Source organism: Calidris pugnax, unplaced genomic scaffold (genome assembly GCF_001431845.1).
Source record: "Calidris pugnax isolate Ruff unplaced genomic scaffold, ASM143184v1 scaffold27, whole genome shotgun sequence".
Classification (NCBI taxonomy): Eukaryota; Metazoa; Chordata; class Aves; order Charadriiformes; family Scolopacidae; genus Calidris; species Calidris pugnax.
In genome coordinates this window covers 18,433,916-18,451,729 of record NW_015090893.1, presented here as the reverse complement: position 1 = coordinate 18,451,729, position 17,814 = coordinate 18,433,916, and the positions used below count along the sequence as shown (strand labels likewise).

The 17,814-nt window shown below is 41.8% G+C and overlaps 1 protein-coding gene across 1 annotated transcript in view; it reads left to right on the top strand.

Moving 5' to 3' along the window:
- Positions 1 to 17,814, top strand: part of AFF4 (AF4/FMR2 family member 4) — a 72,021-nt gene that overhangs the window by 27,881 nt on the left and 26,326 nt on the right. Inside the window, exons 6-19 of the mRNA XM_014947885.1 lie at positions 2,579 to 2,615; positions 3,809 to 3,857; positions 4,507 to 4,527; positions 5,087 to 5,141; positions 6,308 to 6,345; positions 6,718 to 6,880; positions 7,558 to 8,475; positions 10,828 to 10,916; positions 12,537 to 12,768; positions 14,639 to 14,736; positions 16,019 to 16,082; positions 16,232 to 16,368; positions 16,781 to 16,852; positions 17,582 to 17,675. Coding sequence (XP_014803371.1) covers positions 2,579 to 2,615; positions 3,809 to 3,857; positions 4,507 to 4,527; positions 5,087 to 5,141; positions 6,308 to 6,345; positions 6,718 to 6,880; positions 7,558 to 8,475; positions 10,828 to 10,916; positions 12,537 to 12,768; positions 14,639 to 14,736; positions 16,019 to 16,082; positions 16,232 to 16,368; positions 16,781 to 16,852; positions 17,582 to 17,675 — 2,067 coding nt within the window. The remainder of the gene's footprint in view (positions 1 to 2,578; positions 2,616 to 3,808; positions 3,858 to 4,506; positions 4,528 to 5,086; positions 5,142 to 6,307; positions 6,346 to 6,717; positions 6,881 to 7,557; positions 8,476 to 10,827; positions 10,917 to 12,536; positions 12,769 to 14,638; positions 14,737 to 16,018; positions 16,083 to 16,231; positions 16,369 to 16,780; positions 16,853 to 17,581; positions 17,676 to 17,814) is intronic.

Sequence of the window (17,814 nt, the reverse complement as noted above, 5' to 3'; positions counted from 1 at the left end):
AGGTTTGCTGTGTTTTGCCTGAGCACATAAAATTAAGCTCCCTTTGGTGGACCAGTCAATTTTATTTGTAAGGCTGTTGGGATAAGGTGATTTTCCCTGTGTGCAAGTAGCTTGGAGGGACCCAGCCTCCTGACTGGGGCCTCTCTGCCTTTACTATAAATATATCTAATAATTGTTGGGAAGTCTTTGAATCAGAAGATAAAACTTCATGAAAATAGGTCAGGGAAAGTTTTATGGATGCTAAGAAAAAAATGTAGATTCCTGAGCCTTGATAAAAACTGTTACCCAGTGACCTAACACTCTGTAATTTTATCTGGGTAACTTTTTTTTAAGCCGTGGGCTCATAGTCAAAAACTCCAAAAATACTGGCATGTTTGTAAAAGATATTAAACCCCCCAAGCTGTTTCTTAGACGGTGGAAGTTTGAATTTCACAGCACCATGAGAGGGTTGGCAGTTCCTGTCCCTGCGTGGGGACCCCGAGGTGTCTCTGGAGAGGTGGGTCCTGCCCCCAGGTCTGTTCAGCGGCGGGAGCTGCCGATGGGGCCACCAGTCCCGTCCCTTCAGCTGCTGTAATATGTAATACTGAAACTCTTCTGAGAAATAAAAAGCAGATCTGACCCAAGATTGTGAACGTGAAATGGGAAGGGGTCCTGTGTCCCTGTGACTCCCACCAAGCTGGGACCCCCCAGTGGAGAATCCACTCCCTCCTGCCCCTCTCACCCGCTGGCGGGTGCTTTTCTCTCTGCAGGTTCTGTGTTTGAGTAAAAGCTGCAATTTTTGTCTCCTGCTTAAGTGTCTCCAGTATCTAACCTCAGTAGTCTATTAGACTTTGGCTAAAAGGGTTTCCTTCCCCTAAGTTGTTTTGAATTTCTTCTTTCTGAAGTAGACCTTTAGAAGATGCTGCTCTGCATAACTTCGGACTTGAAACTATAGCTTTTTTTTTTTTTAAATCTCAAAGTTTCATGAAGAAATCCGTATTCAAAGACAAAATAAGATGGCAAGAGAGCTGGAAAAAGTTGCACATTTAGACATAGCACCTCGTTAAAGTGCACTGAAGTGACAGGTTGCTCTGTGCCTTAGGACCAGGGAGTTGAAAGAAGCAGGCGATGGGGCAGGTGCTTTTGTTACCGGTCCGTGTGTCAGGGAGGACGGGTGCCAGTCCCTCCTGGTGCTCAGCCCGGCCCTGGTGCTCTGTCGATGTGCTGTTCCACCACCGTGGGGTCCTTGCTGCTTTTCTGACTCCTGGTTTGTGGTCTCCTCTAAGCTGGCAGTGGAAAAGGCAGTGAGGGAATCCCACTTGTGCTCCTCGCACCTACGTGAAAGATAAAAATCAGTTTTTATTTTGAAGGAAGTGTGGCTGTTGCTTTCTTCTGAAGTCACAAGGCTTCTCTCCGACTTCATCTTCACTTTGCACTTTAAACATAGGTTAATTTTTTTGGTTTTGCTTTGCACTTTAAACATAGGTTAATTTTTTTTTTCCCTTCCCTTCTTTCAATTAGTAAAGATCAGAGGCATCTGAAACACCTTACAGGGAAAGTTCCATATCAAGTTCCCTATCAACAAAATACTGTTCAAGGCATCATTGCAACTGCTTTCACTTTGGAAATAAAAAGTTCAGGGAAATTTGAAATATCTAAGTGTGCTTTGCAGGGTAAAGCCTTTGTGTGGTTAAAAAATGAATTTTTGTAAACTACATGTGTACCTGCTGCACTTGGCTGTTTGGGAAGGCTGGGTCACAGGTGTATGAAAAACCCCTCCCTGGAATTGGTTGCTGAATTGTGGTTCTGCTTTGCTGTTGCCAGAGCATTTAGGTAAAACACATGTATATAACTTTGTGAATTGAGTCAAATATTTTCAGTTTTTATTTATATGGCCAGTGTTTGTCCTCATTTTAAAATGAGGTCAGGAAGGTCCCATTTTAAATGGAAGGGGTTTGGGCAGAGCTGTTCAGATTGTAACTTTCATTGTCCCTTGGGCTCCTTTACAGCTGAAATATATTCTTTTTATTATTGCTAGGTTGGTACTATACTCATTGTTTGTCCACCACAGTGCTGTGCGTCTCAAAAAGAACAATGCAGAGCAAAGAATTTAAATGAAAATCCATAAAATGAGCAGCAAAGCTTTTCTATATGTAAGGAAAATAAAGAAAAATATAGTAAACATGCTAAACGTACATGGAGGTGGGATTAATCCATAAAATGAGCAGCAAAGCTTTTCTATGTGTAAGGAAAATAAAGAAAAATATAGTGAACATGCTAAACGTACATGGAGGTGGGATCAGGGAAGTTCTGTAGGGATTTTGGAGTTGGAGCTGTCACATCATACAACTGCACATGGCCCTTCTTAGAACCGAGCAAGTGGGGGAGCTGGGCTGAGGAAGAGGAGGGTGAAGCTCCTTCCTTCTGGTGGGGCCCAGACACAGAATCCCTCTTGCTCTTGTGGTGTGAGGCTTTTTCCCCTTTTTTCGAGGTCAGGTGCCATCCTTTAAGTGGAAAGAATATCTTGATTACAGCATGGGGTTTGATATGTTAAAATTCCCAATGAAAAAAACCCACTTGTGATCTTTTATTCCCTTAGGAGTCTCAGCAGTCCAGCTTTGGCACTGGGGAACAGAGTAAGTAAATGAAACTTCCTGCGCTGTGTGTAATGTTTGTGTTGTGATTCAGTGTTCTTGGTATGTCATGCTTTTTAGAGCAGGAGATTTTCCAGACTTGTCATAGGATGGAGTCTTAAGATGCTTTTTAGAGCAGGAGATTTTCCAGACTCGTCATAGGATGGAGTCTTAAGATTTTTCTGTATTTTCTCAAGTTTTAACCTATAAAACAATTGCTTGATTTTCTTTCACGTTTCTTGTTGAGATCTGGAAAGTTATGACTGAGTTACAACATTGGTACTGTCTTCTAGAAAAATAAAAAGTATCTTTAATTTGTCATGTTTCTAATTCCTCAAAAAATGCCTCCTTGGTTGATCTAATTGAAAAGAGCTGAGTACTAAAAACACCCTTTTAAAAAATCCAAATCCCTGCTGGGGGACATATTAGAAACCAAAATAGTGCTGATGTTTATATTTCAGTAGAAAAAAGGACATTGCAGTTTCACTGTTCATTTTCACTTTGTCACATTTTAAAATCAAGTAAGAGAACTGGTCAGGCACTGGGACAGCAATATGCTTAGCTCTGTCCTTGAATTCCCTGTCCCACAGTGCATTTTCAGATTTTAGACAAAAGCAGCTTTTATTTCACTTTAACTGTATCGTTGTTTTGAATATTGAATTTGAACATTGGATTAGGTTTGTGCTGTTACCTTTCAAAAGTCTTTCTGCTCCCTCTTGAAGTGATTAAACATATTAAATAGTAAAAGAAGAATGGTTTATTCTTCGGTATTCACAAACAGCTTAATCTAAACACCTGATTCAGTGGGGAATTAAGGAAACAAATTAAAACTTAATTCCATAATGCTAAACCATAGACTTAGGTTATGGGAGCAGCTGATCTTTAGGTGTGTCAGTGCAGAGGGAGCTGAGACACAGAACCAGTTTTTAACTCCTGTTTGAATTTTCTGGGAAATTTTTAACTGCCTCAGTTCTTGTTTCTGTTGAACTGCACAATTTGCCAGAATTAAAGAAAAGGGAAGGAAAAGGCCCCCAACCTGAAAAGCAGATTATATCTGTGTGTATTCCTATTATAAGAGTTGGTTTGTGAGTTTGATTTCTGGATCTCTTAGCCCAGCCTGTACTTCTGGCAACTTGGGAGTGACTTATTTTGCTGGCTGAGGTTTCAACTGGGCATTTCTTTTTTCCTTTTTCTAGAACGATACAATCCTTCATCAAAAACATCCAACGGTCATCAATCCAAATCGTAAGTGGCTGTTAAGAAAAAGTTTCTCAAACTACCATTGAATTTTAAGGGGAAAATAGCTGTTTCTTGTACTGGAATGTGGCAGTTCTTGCGCAGAGCAGACCCAGATCTAGTTACATTTGTTCTGCCTGGTCTCTTAACTGAACGGGAAACACTTCTGTTAGGTCTCCACACAGACCCAAGCTTTTCTTTGTCAATTGTGCAACTGGAAGAAACGATAAAAAACAACTGGAATGTTCTAGGTAGCTGTAACTCACCTTTCTCATACCTGAAAATCAATTACATGCCGTAAAAAAAGATTGTTTCCAAACAAATATGTCCATGAAAATAAACGTTTACCAGCTGCTTGTATGTTTAATGAGTGAAAGTGGTTGTAGAGGAGCTTGAACAGGGGTGCGTAGGAAGAAAGTTTAGAAGTTTACTGTGACCATACAGTTTTAAATAATTTTTTAAAAAGAAGTGATTGTAATCTTGTCAATAAACCAAAAAAAGGAGATAAATGCATCTTTTGGAAAAGGCTAGCAGTGAAAAATATTTCAGGAGCTATATCCTAGAGGCTGGTGTATTTTTTCAGATCATCAGTAGAACAGCTATACTGTGACATGCAGGAGTGTTAGACTTTTAATTTTTTCTTGTTTTCTTTCTCCAGATGTGAATCGAACCAGACAGAGTAAGATGTTTTATTTTTTTAGTCAAAAGTGCTTTTCAATAACCACAAAGGCCCTGTACCCTGCTTTGTGTGTTCAGTCCGTTCACATATTTTCAATATTGTGAAATAGTGTGTGTGTGTGTCTGACTACCATAAATAATTATGGCTTTGAATAATAATAAAATAATTGGGGCTTAGGACAGTTGTGCTGTTGCCATGGGACAGGAAATGGCCACTAATGTGAGCTTTCTGGGTTCCGTTTCAAACGGTCTTCTTGGCCATTGTGTGTAAGAAGTTGAAGGTACACGTTGGCTCCTCCCGTGTTAGTAAAATGTGTCAAATTTCCTTTCTAAAATTAACAGAATGGAGTGAGGAGTCAAGTACCAGAACCCTTAGTTTTCTCTCAAGAATGACTTAACTCACCATTCCTAAACATTCGATGTTGGAGTGGTGTCTTGGGGATTTCACCCACGCAGCCCGCGCTGTAGTATAAACAATAGCATGTTGAAATGTAGAAGAATGCTTTGAAAGTAATTAAAGGACATGGAAAAACTTGTCTCACTTTCTCCCTTTTCCTTAGTATGTTGAAAGATGACTTAAAACTTAGCAGTAGTGAAGACAGCGATGGAGAGCAGGTATGTTCATGGCATCAGTTTCAGAAAAACACACCAAACACACTCCCGTTTGTTCGATGTTCTCACTGCAAACTGGGATTTATGATAAACAAAATCAAATGGCATGTTTTTAGACAAACTGCAGGTATTCCTAAATGTAAATTGGGGGAAAATTCTATCTTTTGTTGAAGCTGTAGGCTTTTATCTAGAAAATCTTGGTTTACTGATTTCAAATTGGCTTTCTCTGACCATAAAATGGCAAGAGTGGACTTTAAAACATATGTAATGGCCACCTTTTAAAGAGAGCACCCCTGGTGTTCTGCCACTCCAGCTAAAGAGCACGTGGTGTGAGCATCTCTGTGTGTTGTAGCATGGGACTGTGTTGGGGTGACAAAGGATGCTGTCCCTGTAACTAGGGGTATAGTGACATCTTTATTTTTATCCAAAAGTCTCTTTTTTCCTCTTTGTCAGTATTAACTTTGTGCAGCTTCTGCCAGAACCAGCATTTAACTTGCTAAATCAGAAATACCTGCAGGGTCTGTGCTACCCAGCAGCAATCCACGCTCCTCTCTTGGGCCTTTTCTTCCTCTGCCCAGTTCCAGAACTTTATTTTCTTCGTGTGGAGAACTTTGAGAATAGGGTATGTAGTTACTTTGTGCAGCTTCTGCCAGAACCAGCATTTAACTTGCTAAATCAGAAATACCTGCAGGGTCTGTGCTACCCAGCAGCAATCCACGCTCCTCTCTTGGGCCTTTTCTTCCTCTGCCCAGTTCCAGAACTTTATTTTCTTGTGTGGAGAACTTTGAGAATAGGGTGTAGTCGGTTAACTCCTGGTGCTCTGGGCATCTCAGAACAACGTTGTTGAATGTTGAATCATCCGATCCAAAAAGCTGGAAGCGTGGTGTTAGTGAGTGGTGGGAACAGGAACTGGCAGAACTGTAGCCGCAATATGCAGGACTGAGACCCTGGGTTTTTGGTGAAAATTTGGAGAAAACTCTTGATTTATTTGCCTTTCTGCATAAGAAAATACAGACAAATTTAAACCGCTGCAAGTACTGAATTAAGATGCTATTCAGGCTAAATAATTTAAAAAATGTAAAGGCTCTAAATCGATGCTTTGCAATTTAATTATATATACGATCCTAAAGTAGCTTCTAGAAGCTTCATGCTCTTTTTCTTAATTGCAGGACTGCGATAAGACCGTGCCAAGGAGCACACCTGGAAGGTAGGCATTCCTGGAAGATTGCGGCATAGGGAGCCGAGCGGTGATATTCTGTCCAGTCAGCACTCCTGGCTTGGTCTCGTTTCTAAAATCCATGCTTGTTTTTTGCCTTGTGTTAAAGCAAAAGATGATTAGAATTTAATCAGTGATCAAATAGGATATATCCTGCAAATTATAGTAACAACTTTGGGAAGGGGGAGGAAAAAACCCAAAGGCTGCAGTTTGTTCCCAGAATGAACTGTGTTCAGTTACGTTGAATTTTCTAGTAAATGTTAATTAAAATACTACATTTTATTCTTTCTAATGAAAGGACTTCTAGGATATATTTGTGCCTTGGGTACCATTTGCTTACTGGCCCTCCTTTTTTGTTTTCAGTAATTCTGAACCTTCGCAGCATAACAGTGAAGGAGCAGACAACTCGAGGGATGACTCGAGCAGCCACAGCGGGTCCGAAAGCAGTTCAGGGTCTGACTCTGAAAGTGAAAGCAGTTCCAGCGACAGCGAAGCTAACGAACCATCACAGAGCGCATCCCCCGAGGTAGGTGTGGACACCTCTTTGGGCTGTCTTCATTAGCTTGGCATTAATCCTGGGGTTTTAAAGCAGAAAAAAAGTTAATAAATCCTCCAACTGTCTTTGGGCTGTCTTCATTAGCTTGGCATTAATCCTGGGATTTTAAAGCAGAAAAAGTTAATAAATACTCCAACTGTTCAAAAAAACCCAACAAAACTGACAAAGGTGGGATCACTTTCAAGATGGAAAAGATGGAATATTCTTCTGCTGAAGCAGTGACAAAGGTGGGATCACTTTCAAGATGGAATATTCTTCTGCTGAAGCAACTGTAGTTGGAGATGGTAAAAACTCTTTATATAAGGGCACATTCGATGTTTGACTTTGAGATGATTTTTACCACCACCCGTTGGGGTTCAGAAATTAGATATAGTTACAGTAGCTTAAAAATCTGTGGGCTTTTAGTCTGGAAAGCCCTGACAGTGAGTGTTGTCTGTTGGTAGCAGCTGCTCCAGGTGAAGGGAAAATGAGAGCTGGTATTTGTCAGCATCATTGTTGTTCATCAACCTGTATTTCATTTGTTATTTATCTCAGTTTTTTTCAGGTACCTCTTGTTTTGGTGTGCAGTGTAGTACAGCTGTCCCATGGAAAAGCTGAAAGAAATGTGAAATGTTTTATCTAATGCTGGTTTTTTAATTTGTTTTTAGCCAGAGCCACCACCAACAAACAAGTGGCAGCTGGATAACTGGTTGAACAAAGTTAATTCCCATAAAGTGTCACCAGCTTCTTCCGTGGACAGCAATATCCCATCCTCCCAAGGCTACAAGAAGGAGGGCCGGGAGCAGGGGCCGGGCAGTGGATACGCTGATCAGAGCGGATCCAAGGACTCCATTTCTTCGACGCCGGGGCGAGATTCCAAACCCACCCAAAAGGGCTCGGAGAGCAGTCGCGGGAGGCAGAAATCACCTGCCCAGAGCGACAGCTCGACACAGAGGAGGACTGTAGGTAAAAAGCAGCCCAAGAAAGCGGAAAAGACATCTGTTGAAGAGCCTAGAGGAGGTCTTAAAATTGAAAGCGAAACCCCAGTAGACATGGCAACAAATATACCTTCCAACAGGCATAAGGCAGCCACCAAAGGCTCCAGGAAACCCAATATAAAGAAAGAGCCCAAATCTTCCCCTCGGCCTACAACGGAGAAAAAGAAATATAAGGCTTCAAGTAAATCTGCCCAGAAATCCAGGGAATTCATAGAAACAGATACCTCATCCTCTGATTCAGATGAAAACGAGAGCCTGCCTCCTTCATCGCAAACACCCAAATACTCTGAGAGCAATAGGACTCCTGTTAAATCTTCCATGGAGGAGGATGACAGCTTTTTTCGGCAAAGAATGTTCTCTCCTATGGAAGAGAAAGAGCTTCTTTCACCACTCAGTGACCCTGATGAAAGGTACCCACTTATTGTGAAGATTGACCTGAGCCTCTTATCACGAATACCAGGGAAGCCTTACAAGGATGCCGACGCACCCAAAGCGGAAAAGAAAAATGTGCCGGAGAAGCACACGAGAGAATCCCAGAAGCAGCCATCTGACAAAAGTTCTACAAAAGGCAAAAGGAAACACAAGCAGGTGATAATTTTGTAGATTTTTCCTGTTATCTCAGCCCCTTGGTGGATGGCTGCCGCTGTCTGTCCAGCGGCCTGGATCATACCTCAGTGTAGTCACTCTGAGTGGTTTCAGGGATGACTTTGGGTGGCTGTTCTGGGGAGAACAGGTTGATCATCCCAGTGCTGTCAGAGTAGAGGCTACTGGGATTTTCTTTTGCAGAGGGAAAGTGAGAAGGTAGTGCCTGTGGGAGTGTTAGTGCTGTAGCTACAGCTCATGGAGGCTTCAGGGCTTTACTGTAGTCACTCTGAGTGGTTTCAGGGATGACTTTGGGTGGCTGTTCTGGGGAGAACAGGTTGATCATCCCAGTGCTGTCAGAGTAGAGGCTACTGGGATTTTCTTTTGCAGAGGGAAAGTGAGAAGGTAGTGCCTGTGGGAGTGTTAGTGCTGTAGCTACAGCTCATGGAGGCCTCAGGACCTCTGGGGCCCTCTCGGGCCTCCACCCCATTGGCACCAGCCCCCATTGCACATGGCCAAAGAAATAAATAAATAAGGGCAGTTTTCAGCGGGATCAGCTCATTGAACCAGGGAATGATGTAGTTTCATGTTGCCAGGACAAGGGATGGGGCAGAAATGGGCCTGGGGCACAGCAGCAGCAGAAACCATAATCCAGGGGTGCTGCTTTACTGGGAGCAGAGACATCTCTCCATAATGCTGGTTAACCTCCAAAAAAAGCATTTCACCTTTTCAACTGGAAATAAAAAGCAGGAGTGCCTGGGGGTGATGAAATAGACAGGAATCAGTGGGGGACCTGAACAGAACAATAATCATGGAGGGGGGAATGGTAAGAAGTAGTTGGTGGTGTAATTTTAAACTGCTTTTAGAAAGCTCAGGGCACAGTCTGTAAAGAGCAAACCTGTGACTGTACCATGGACTCAGAGATCCAATTTCTTTACATTTCTGCTTTCCATGAAGTTTGGACTATGAAGCCCTGGTTCAGGGATTCAAAAATTGCCATGTTGCTCTGGATTTCATTCAGAAAATTTCATTTTGACAGGGATTTGGCAGTGGTTGAAAACTTTGTTGATTTGTGGAATCAAAGGATTATATGATATCATCCGGAGAGTCATTTGCCTCTCCAGAGGAGATACATAATTTCAGTTAAACCACTTTTCTTACAGAGCAACCTAAGGAAACATGGCCACGTACTGAAATTAGTGTCATCTAGACATGCTGTGTAACTGCAAACAGGGGGTTCTCCTGTGCCGCTCTTCTTAACTAAGATTCCTATTTTCTTTAGATAAGGAAATTAAATGAGAAGGTGTGAGCTTTTTTTTTTCAAAATTAGAATAACTCTGACTAATTAGTTTTTGCAAGTGTTACTGAATAATCCCTAACATCCGTGGGCATGCGCTCACAGGTTCCAGTGGCTCTGAATACACTGGCTTTTATTTCTTTGACCAGTCACACCTTTCAGTCCACACTTGGAGTTACAGCATTAAAGGTCTGTGCTCTTACATCTAAAGCAGGTAAGACCAATTAGATTTAGGCTTTATCCCGGCAAAGAGTCTGGTTGTTAATTGGTTTGGATCCTCACATTACCCTGGTGCTTACTGGTATGTACTGGGGAAGGTGGAAGGTGTTTGAGGCAATGAAAGAAAACCCACCCTTTTTCCCCAGATTTTAGGTTTGTGAGTGCTCTGTACACAACTGTCACTGCTTGATTTCTACACCTTTTTTGCTCGTGTGCTTCACTGATCCTAAGGCTCAGGGCTGCAGCATCGGTGGGACAGAAGCGAAACCTTTTGGGTTTGAATGTGGGTTATGTTACCAGATGACTTAGTCTGTGAGGCCCTATTTTCTGTTTTATTCACTGTCTTGGTGCTTCCAGCGCATGCTGCAGACAGCTGAGACATTTACCTTCCAGACCTTTGACTTTGAGATTAAATTTATATAAAAATCTCTGAGCTTACTTTAAAAGACTGCAAGACTGACATTTTTCTGACATTCACGAGACACCTCTGGTGGGCCCCACAACATAAAATCTTTCTCATGGTCTTTTATTGAAGCCTTTGGCAGATTTTCCTGGTATTTCGTGGTGATAAGACGTTTGTGCTAAAATGAACAATTTAACTGCTACTTCTTTTATGCAGGTTGGTAATTTAAAAGCCAGATTTTGTTTTTCATTATGGCCCAATATCAGGGTCTGGTCAAATATTTGGTACAGACAAGATGCTGTAGGGCATGTCTTTGTATCCTGTACGTATCTTATTCTGTACTCTACTAAATTAAGTCTCTGAATGTGAAATACTGCCAGTCGGTGAAGCTGTAAATGTGAACTTTTGCCTGGATGTATTTCTTGTTTGCTTTATCCAGAATGAGGATGAAAACAGAGCCAGTGAAAGCAAGAAAACGAAACTGGAAGAAAAAGCTCCATCAGGACACAAGACTTCTAGCAGTAGGGAGTGAGTATCTCAGCTGTGTTTCCAATGTTGAAGGCTTAGGGTGGTCAAGGAGGAGGAGGGTGCCTATCTCCTCCCTTTTTCTTCCCCCCACAGTGTTCCTTCATTATTTATCACTGGGTAAAATTAAATTTCATTGCTGCTTACCTTCAGACAGACTTTTTTTTTCTACTAGCAATTGGTGGAAATTAATTTCCAAATCCAAAACCAGTGGCCAAGGATAGTTGTTTTACACAAGAGAAGTCAGGTAACCCCTCGTGCAGGGCTGGAGTGTTATGATTCTGTGATTGTGGAATATATGGTGTATTATGGAATATATGCATCCTGGTTTTTCTCTAATGTGCAGTGGGGATTTGGTTTGTTTTAGAAAGCAGCTGTGCATCTAGCTTTTTAATCATGCAAAATCGGTGCTTTTAAATTTAACCCAGTCTGGGAATTCTCCAGTTAGTGAGTTTTTTGTGAAACTGAGAGTAAATTACTTACCTGGCATTGTCCGGGAGGCCGATGGCGCTGAGATTTGGCTCCAGGGATTTAGCCATGTTTTTGCTCCATAGATGAGCTAAAGAAAAGTGTGAATGACACAAAAGCAAAGTAACAGAGAATTAACAAAGCAGAAACGTCGTTTAATACTCTTGTTATTTGTATGTTATTTCTGTAACTTTCGATGCTTTTTGTTACAGCTATTATGCTTTTATTTGATTTATTTCTTGGTCAGTGTTAATCCACAGGAGAGAGTAAGGTTTTTTCCACTGCCTTTTAAAACTCTGCCATTTCAGAACATGCAACTCAAAACTGGTATAATTATGTCATGGAAAATATTTCTCTGTAGTGAGTAATTGTGAAATTGCAATGATGTGAGAAGCTGCAGCACATCAGATGTGAGAAATCTTGTTTGCCCATTCTGGATTAAACAGTGTCTTACTGTTTGTTAGAAACAGGCAGAGACCGAACGGATGCATTTCTAGCTTGATTATGCTTTCTTACCAATTATTTCTGATCTTTGCTTGGCTGCCAATGCAGTTCTCTGAGGGCCATTTAATTAAACATCTAACTGTATGATTTTATAAAAATAATGTGTTTAAATAATTATTATGTGAAGTCAAGAATAGTCGACAGTAGCCCCAGCAGCCGAGGTACTGAAAGGCTGTGTGGAGGAAGCTTCCCAGTTTCCTGGGTTCATCTTTTTATTTATCTGGAGCATCTTTTTTTCTGAGCTGTTGGGCTGAATATCAGCATCAGACAGGCTGGCGCTAACGCTGGCATTAATTTCTTACGTTGTAAGTGTTCAGGGTGTTTTTTTAGGAACTGTTGTAGGGATGTGGTTTTATGGTTAGAACTTGTCTACTGTGTTTTCAGGTCAGAACAAAGAAAATGGTGAAAACGAGTTCAATCTGGCTTCCTAGAAACCCAGTCACCGAGATGATTGTTCTCTTTCTTGTCCTCTCTGGTTTGCTAGATCGAACAGCAGAAATCTTGGTTGATTTTTTAAAATTAAAAAAAGAGGGCGTTATTTTATTTTTTTTTAAGTGGTGGAGTTTTGTTGGTTTGTTTGTTTGTTTTTGTTTTTTTAAGGGGAAAAAAAAAAAAAAAAGCCCAAGCCTGAATTTGTTCATTTTTGTCCAGGTCTTCAAAGCCAAGTGCTGTTAAGGAGAAGGATTTGCTGCCGTCTCCTGCCGCCCCGGTCCTGCAGAAAGATTCCAAGCAGGAGCACGGGTCGCGGAAGAGGACGGTCAGTCAGTCCTCATCCCTCAAGTCCAGCAGCAACCTCAGCAAGGAGAGCGGCAGCAAAAGCAGCTCCTCTTCTAAACAGAAGAAGACCGAGGGGAAGGGCTCTGGCAGCACTAAAGAATCCAAGGTAAAGGGTTTATTCTGTAACCACCTCCAGCCTCTTCCTTTGCTTCGCCATTTGACGTGCTCAGTGTGATCTGAACAATAATTTGCAGGTCAGGTTAAAAGGTAATTAGTTTCAGATAAGCATTGTTTCATGCCTTGGAAGTCTATAAATTAGAAAATAATTTGGGAGAGATTGTGGACTACTAATGTTTATTCCTACCAAATTCGTGTGTTAGTGAAATGTGCTTAGTCATCTTCTGATTACAAATGCTGCTTATTTATATTTTAATTTGTTAATAGGAAATATCACTAGAAAGCAGTTTACACAACAGTAAATGGAGCAACAAGGTTGCTTTTGTCTCATCAGAGCTCTGATTTTTTGAGGAGAGCAGGAGGTCGGGCTGTGCCCAGCACTAGGATGTGAAGCTGTAGCTCTTGGTTATGACACTGTGGGACCCCAGAAGATTATATTGACTCCAGCTCAGGAATGTACAGCACTTTCTGTAGTTGGAGTGGAGAAAACATGGTTATAAAGATGGTGCAGAAAATGTTTTTAAGGAGATTTAGGTTAGAAAGAGATTTAGGTGGTAGAATTTAAAAATATTATAGGCAGATGATACTCTTAGGTTACTAAATTGAAATGTGTCTTTTCATCAGTATGTAAATGTGTGTAACTGGACAGAAATCAGCCTGTGAGGGCACCTGGGAGCGTGTTGAATACCTGTGATGAGCAGTTTCTGTTGTGTGGTCAGTTGTGGAGCATGTTCCATCTTTGCCCGTGCTCCAGGCGTGGGGGGCTCCAGGTGCTCAGCAGCAAAGCCCCAACTCATTCCGTGGGCTGGAAGACTCCCCCAGTTAGATTTGCAGTCCCCAAAAAGCTTTGAAACAAAGTCTGAAAACGTTCAGGGAGGATCATTGATCTGGGGAGGAGTAAAGCAGCAAATAAACATCAGCAGTGGCAGAAAGTACCTTAGTCACCGGGGTGGGGGTGGTGAATCTCTGCTCTGGGAGCTGAGCAGGGTGACACCGCCAATGCCCTGAGATTTATACCTCAGATACGCTTAGTCAGCCCTTTCTTAAAGCAGTATCTTCTCTTCCTGTGTGTCACTGTGTGTTTTGTCATTGTGCCTGCAGTACAACGTAGATAGTTCATTGCTTTGCCAATCTGGTGCCTTGGTGACTGCCAGATCCTCCTGATTAGCGACAATCTGATAAACGTAGTTATGAAATACACCACGGAGGTGGCCCTGGGTCATGATAAGTCAAGACAGCAGAAAACACACATGAAGCTGGGGAGTTGTTTTATACTAAAAACTGATTAACTTGCTATTCATGGCATATTTCTAGTGTCTGGTCTTTACGCTGAAGTGTCACGTTGAGCCATGTATAATTTAGGGCAGCAAGGACAGTGTGTTGTGAAGACAGGTAACTTTTCTCCTTGAAGATGATGCTTATCCTTCCAAAATATCTTTTTTTTTTCCCAATGCAAAGACATTCAGCAGAGAAATGAGAAATTGTAAAAATCCTTATGCCCCCTTTGTTAGAGAAAAACAGGGTTTAGAAAGAGTGATATGGGAGATGAGGGAGGGATTTCCTAGAGGCAGGTGTGTAGAAAGCCTCGGCTGCCTGCCTTCCTCTGGAGGGGATCTCCTGGTGTGTCAGAGCGAGGAGCTGATTGTAGCTGCTGGGTCTTCTCTGTGCCAGCGTGAGGTGGGAGCCTCATGGAAGCTGTGTTTTACAGCAAATTGCAGCTAAAGCAGCTGCAGAAGTGACCTTATTGTATGTAATCCATTAAATCACGGGAGGAATTCATACAACAAGGGCTTTTCTTGAAGGCAGAGAAGATTTAACTATTCTTTAAATTTACTATTTGGCAATAATTTTCCTTTCAGGAAAAGATTCTGAACAATGCATCAAACTGCCCTCCTGCGTCTGCTCCCTCTACGGAAAGTTCAAAGTCAAGAAGAGCAAAACTTGTTTTTGATGACAGGTAAGAAGAGCAAGAGGTGCCTTTCCCTTTGCAGGGCTGTGATTGTGGGTGCATAACCACCTCCCTGTGGGGGGGGGGTGCTCCTTTTGCTTCCAAAAAGCTGTTAAGGACAAGCTCAGGCTCTGGAGAGCTGTGCCTTGTTCCTGGGGGGATGTGCCCTGGGCCATCAGCTCTGCAGACAGCTCGGTCTGCCCTCTACTTTCTTGCCGAGCATAAAGGGAGCAGCAAAAGCTTAAATATCTCAGAGTTATTCTGGTTTTAAGTGCTGGTGGGTCCTTTTCACTTCCCAGGACGCTGCTGCTGCCTCTGCTTGTTCTCACCAGAGCCCGCGTCCTCTAGAGGCAGGAGTTGTGGTTGGTGACAGTCGAGAGGAGCCTTTGTTTCTTGAAATCCCAGATCCACAAGAGCAGGATCGGGATTTAATCCTGGGGGGTCAAAGAAAATACCTTGAAAAGAAAATGAAACAAGTATTTTACCGTCTTGTGGAGGCTTTAGGTTTCTCATGTACCAAGTCAAATCTCAGCACAGTGCTTCCTCTTGAAGCATTTCTCTTTGTTGTTCTTTAAATTCACTTTACAGGTAAAATTATGTTTATACTAAACATATCTTGTAAGTGGACAGTTAAAAAATGCTGATTTCAAATATCTTTAATACAAATAAATTAAGTAAGATAGGGTGGATGGGAGAATTTATTTCAAACTTTAATCAACTCGTAGGTGATATGTTAATATATTGTAATGTCTAATTACAGTTTTATGATTGCTTTCTGCTCACCTAGTCATGGAAGTCATTTAACATTGATTGTCTTGGGTGGCTAAGCAAAAGCAATTAACACCTGAATGCTTCTTTATTTATTATTATTATCATCATTTTTAAATATTTCACACCCTCAGAACTCCAGTCCTGGAGGTGCTGGATTAATTTGTCCTCAAATTTTGATGTTTTTTTCCTTTCCCCTGCCCATGTTGTTGGTCAAGTGTTTGATTTGCTTGACAATCAAATGCAATAAATTTAACCAAGTCACTTTTACTTATCAACTTGCTTGAAACACTGTTTAGAATTATCTGCTTTGAACTATTTTTAGCAATTTGATCACACCGTAACTAATCCCACTAGTTAACTTTAACAGTTTTATCACAGTAAAAGCTGTACCATAGGAGCTCTTGTAACCTGAGTTAGGCAGAAAAAATGTGAAATTTGACAACATGCAGAAACTTTAAGGAAATAAAAGGAACTGTGGTGTGGGTGGGGCTGAGTCCATGAGTTTGTGTCTCTGTTGCAGGACTTACTCAGCTGATCATTATTTACAAGAAGCAAAGAAGTTAAAACACAACGCGGACGCATTGGTAAGTAAATCTTTCAATACCTCCCCAACGTTTGCAGGTTATACTGGGGTTATGAACTGCTTTTGCCCTTTTGCTGCCCTTCTGTACGGGACCTTTCTTGTTCTTCCTCTCTGGTTTTTGTCCTTACGCGTTTCCTGGGCTCTCCCCAGTCTGACAGGTTTGAGAAGGCCGTGTACTACCTGGATGCTGTGGTGTCCTTCATCGAGTGCGGGAATGCATTGGAGAAAAACGCTCAGGAATCCAAGTCCCCGTTCCCTATGTATTCAGAAACTGTGGAATTAATCAAGTAAGCATTGCAAAGGGCGTACAAACGTCAGGTGGGTGGGGAAGAGGTCTGGAAATCAGAGTTTGCTTTTAGATTTACTAAAGTTTAGCCACCAACTTCTGAAATTTCTTATCGTTCTCTAATAAAACTGGATCACTTACCAGTTCGTTCCAGTTGCTGAGGCTTAAAGTGGTTTTGTGGGGGTTGAGATCCTTTCTGTTGAGGCTCTCGATGTCTCTCTGCAACGTATAACTCAAAAGAAGCAAAATTACTCCAATTACTACCTAATCAGTGTTTAGTTTAGGGTCTGAGAGAGGTTCCTGAAGGGTTGAAGAGAGTTGAACTAGAAATTCATAAGAACGTCAGTGTTTTCTGATTGATAAATGATGCTGTAATCTTCATTTTGTTGTTTACCTGATGCCTTTGTTTGCAGATACACTATGAAACTGAAGAATTACTTGGCACCAGACGCCACGGCTGCAGATAAGAGGCTGGCAGTGCTTTGGTACGTGTGCTCGGAACTTCATACGACCCACTGATTAATTTCAGATGCTTTATCTGCATGAAATGCTGTATTACACTGAGTCATCAGGTGTTTCTGAAGCAGATTTATTAGTATTCCACTTGGCTGCATGTAAAGATTAAAGCTGTATAACTGATTACTGTGAACTGGAGGAGAGGGGACATTGACAAGGGCCAAGTCTTTGAAATATTAAGGAAGTGACTAAATTTATGGGGAGTAACTGCAGAAAGGACGGGGGCCTTCCTGTGTACTCCCCCGGGGATGAGTCCACATTTGGAGTGGCTGTGAAGAATTGTCACCAGCCTCCTGGATCAGTGGAATGGCCCCTGCAGCGTAAGGACCAGAACCAGGTGGTGTCAGGTGGAGAAGAAGGGGGAGGCCGTGGCAGAACACGATGGACTCAGAATGTCCTGGCACAAGCAAAAAATCAATGAAACCCTTGTGTAGGAAGCACCTCAGGGATGTCTCCTGAGCTGGGAACTGGTTCTGTCAGCAAGATCTCTGAAAGTTAGCGTTTCAGCTTACGGCACACAAAACTCTGCTTTTGTTTCCTTGAGAATGTAAAGGTGCTTACGGATATTTTGATAGACCTACAACTCGAAACTTGGCAGAGAAAGCTTTAAAAGCACAGCTGGGAGATTTTTGAACTTCACTCAGTTGTGATTAACCTGACTCTAACTGTCCATGTTTTGTTATTCTGTCTTTGGTCAGTCTTCGGTGTCAATCTCTACTATACCTAAGGCTTTTCAAACTGAAAAAGGAAAGTGCATTGAAATATTCTAAAACTCTGACTGAGCATCTGAAGGTAATTGCAGTATTTTCTTAGAATATTAGAACCTAATCAAATTTAAGCTCTACAGCACTTCAAATTCCTGGAGGCAGTTTTCAGACTGCTACATGGGAACTTGGAATAAACCCTATTTAGAACTGGACCTTGAAAGTAT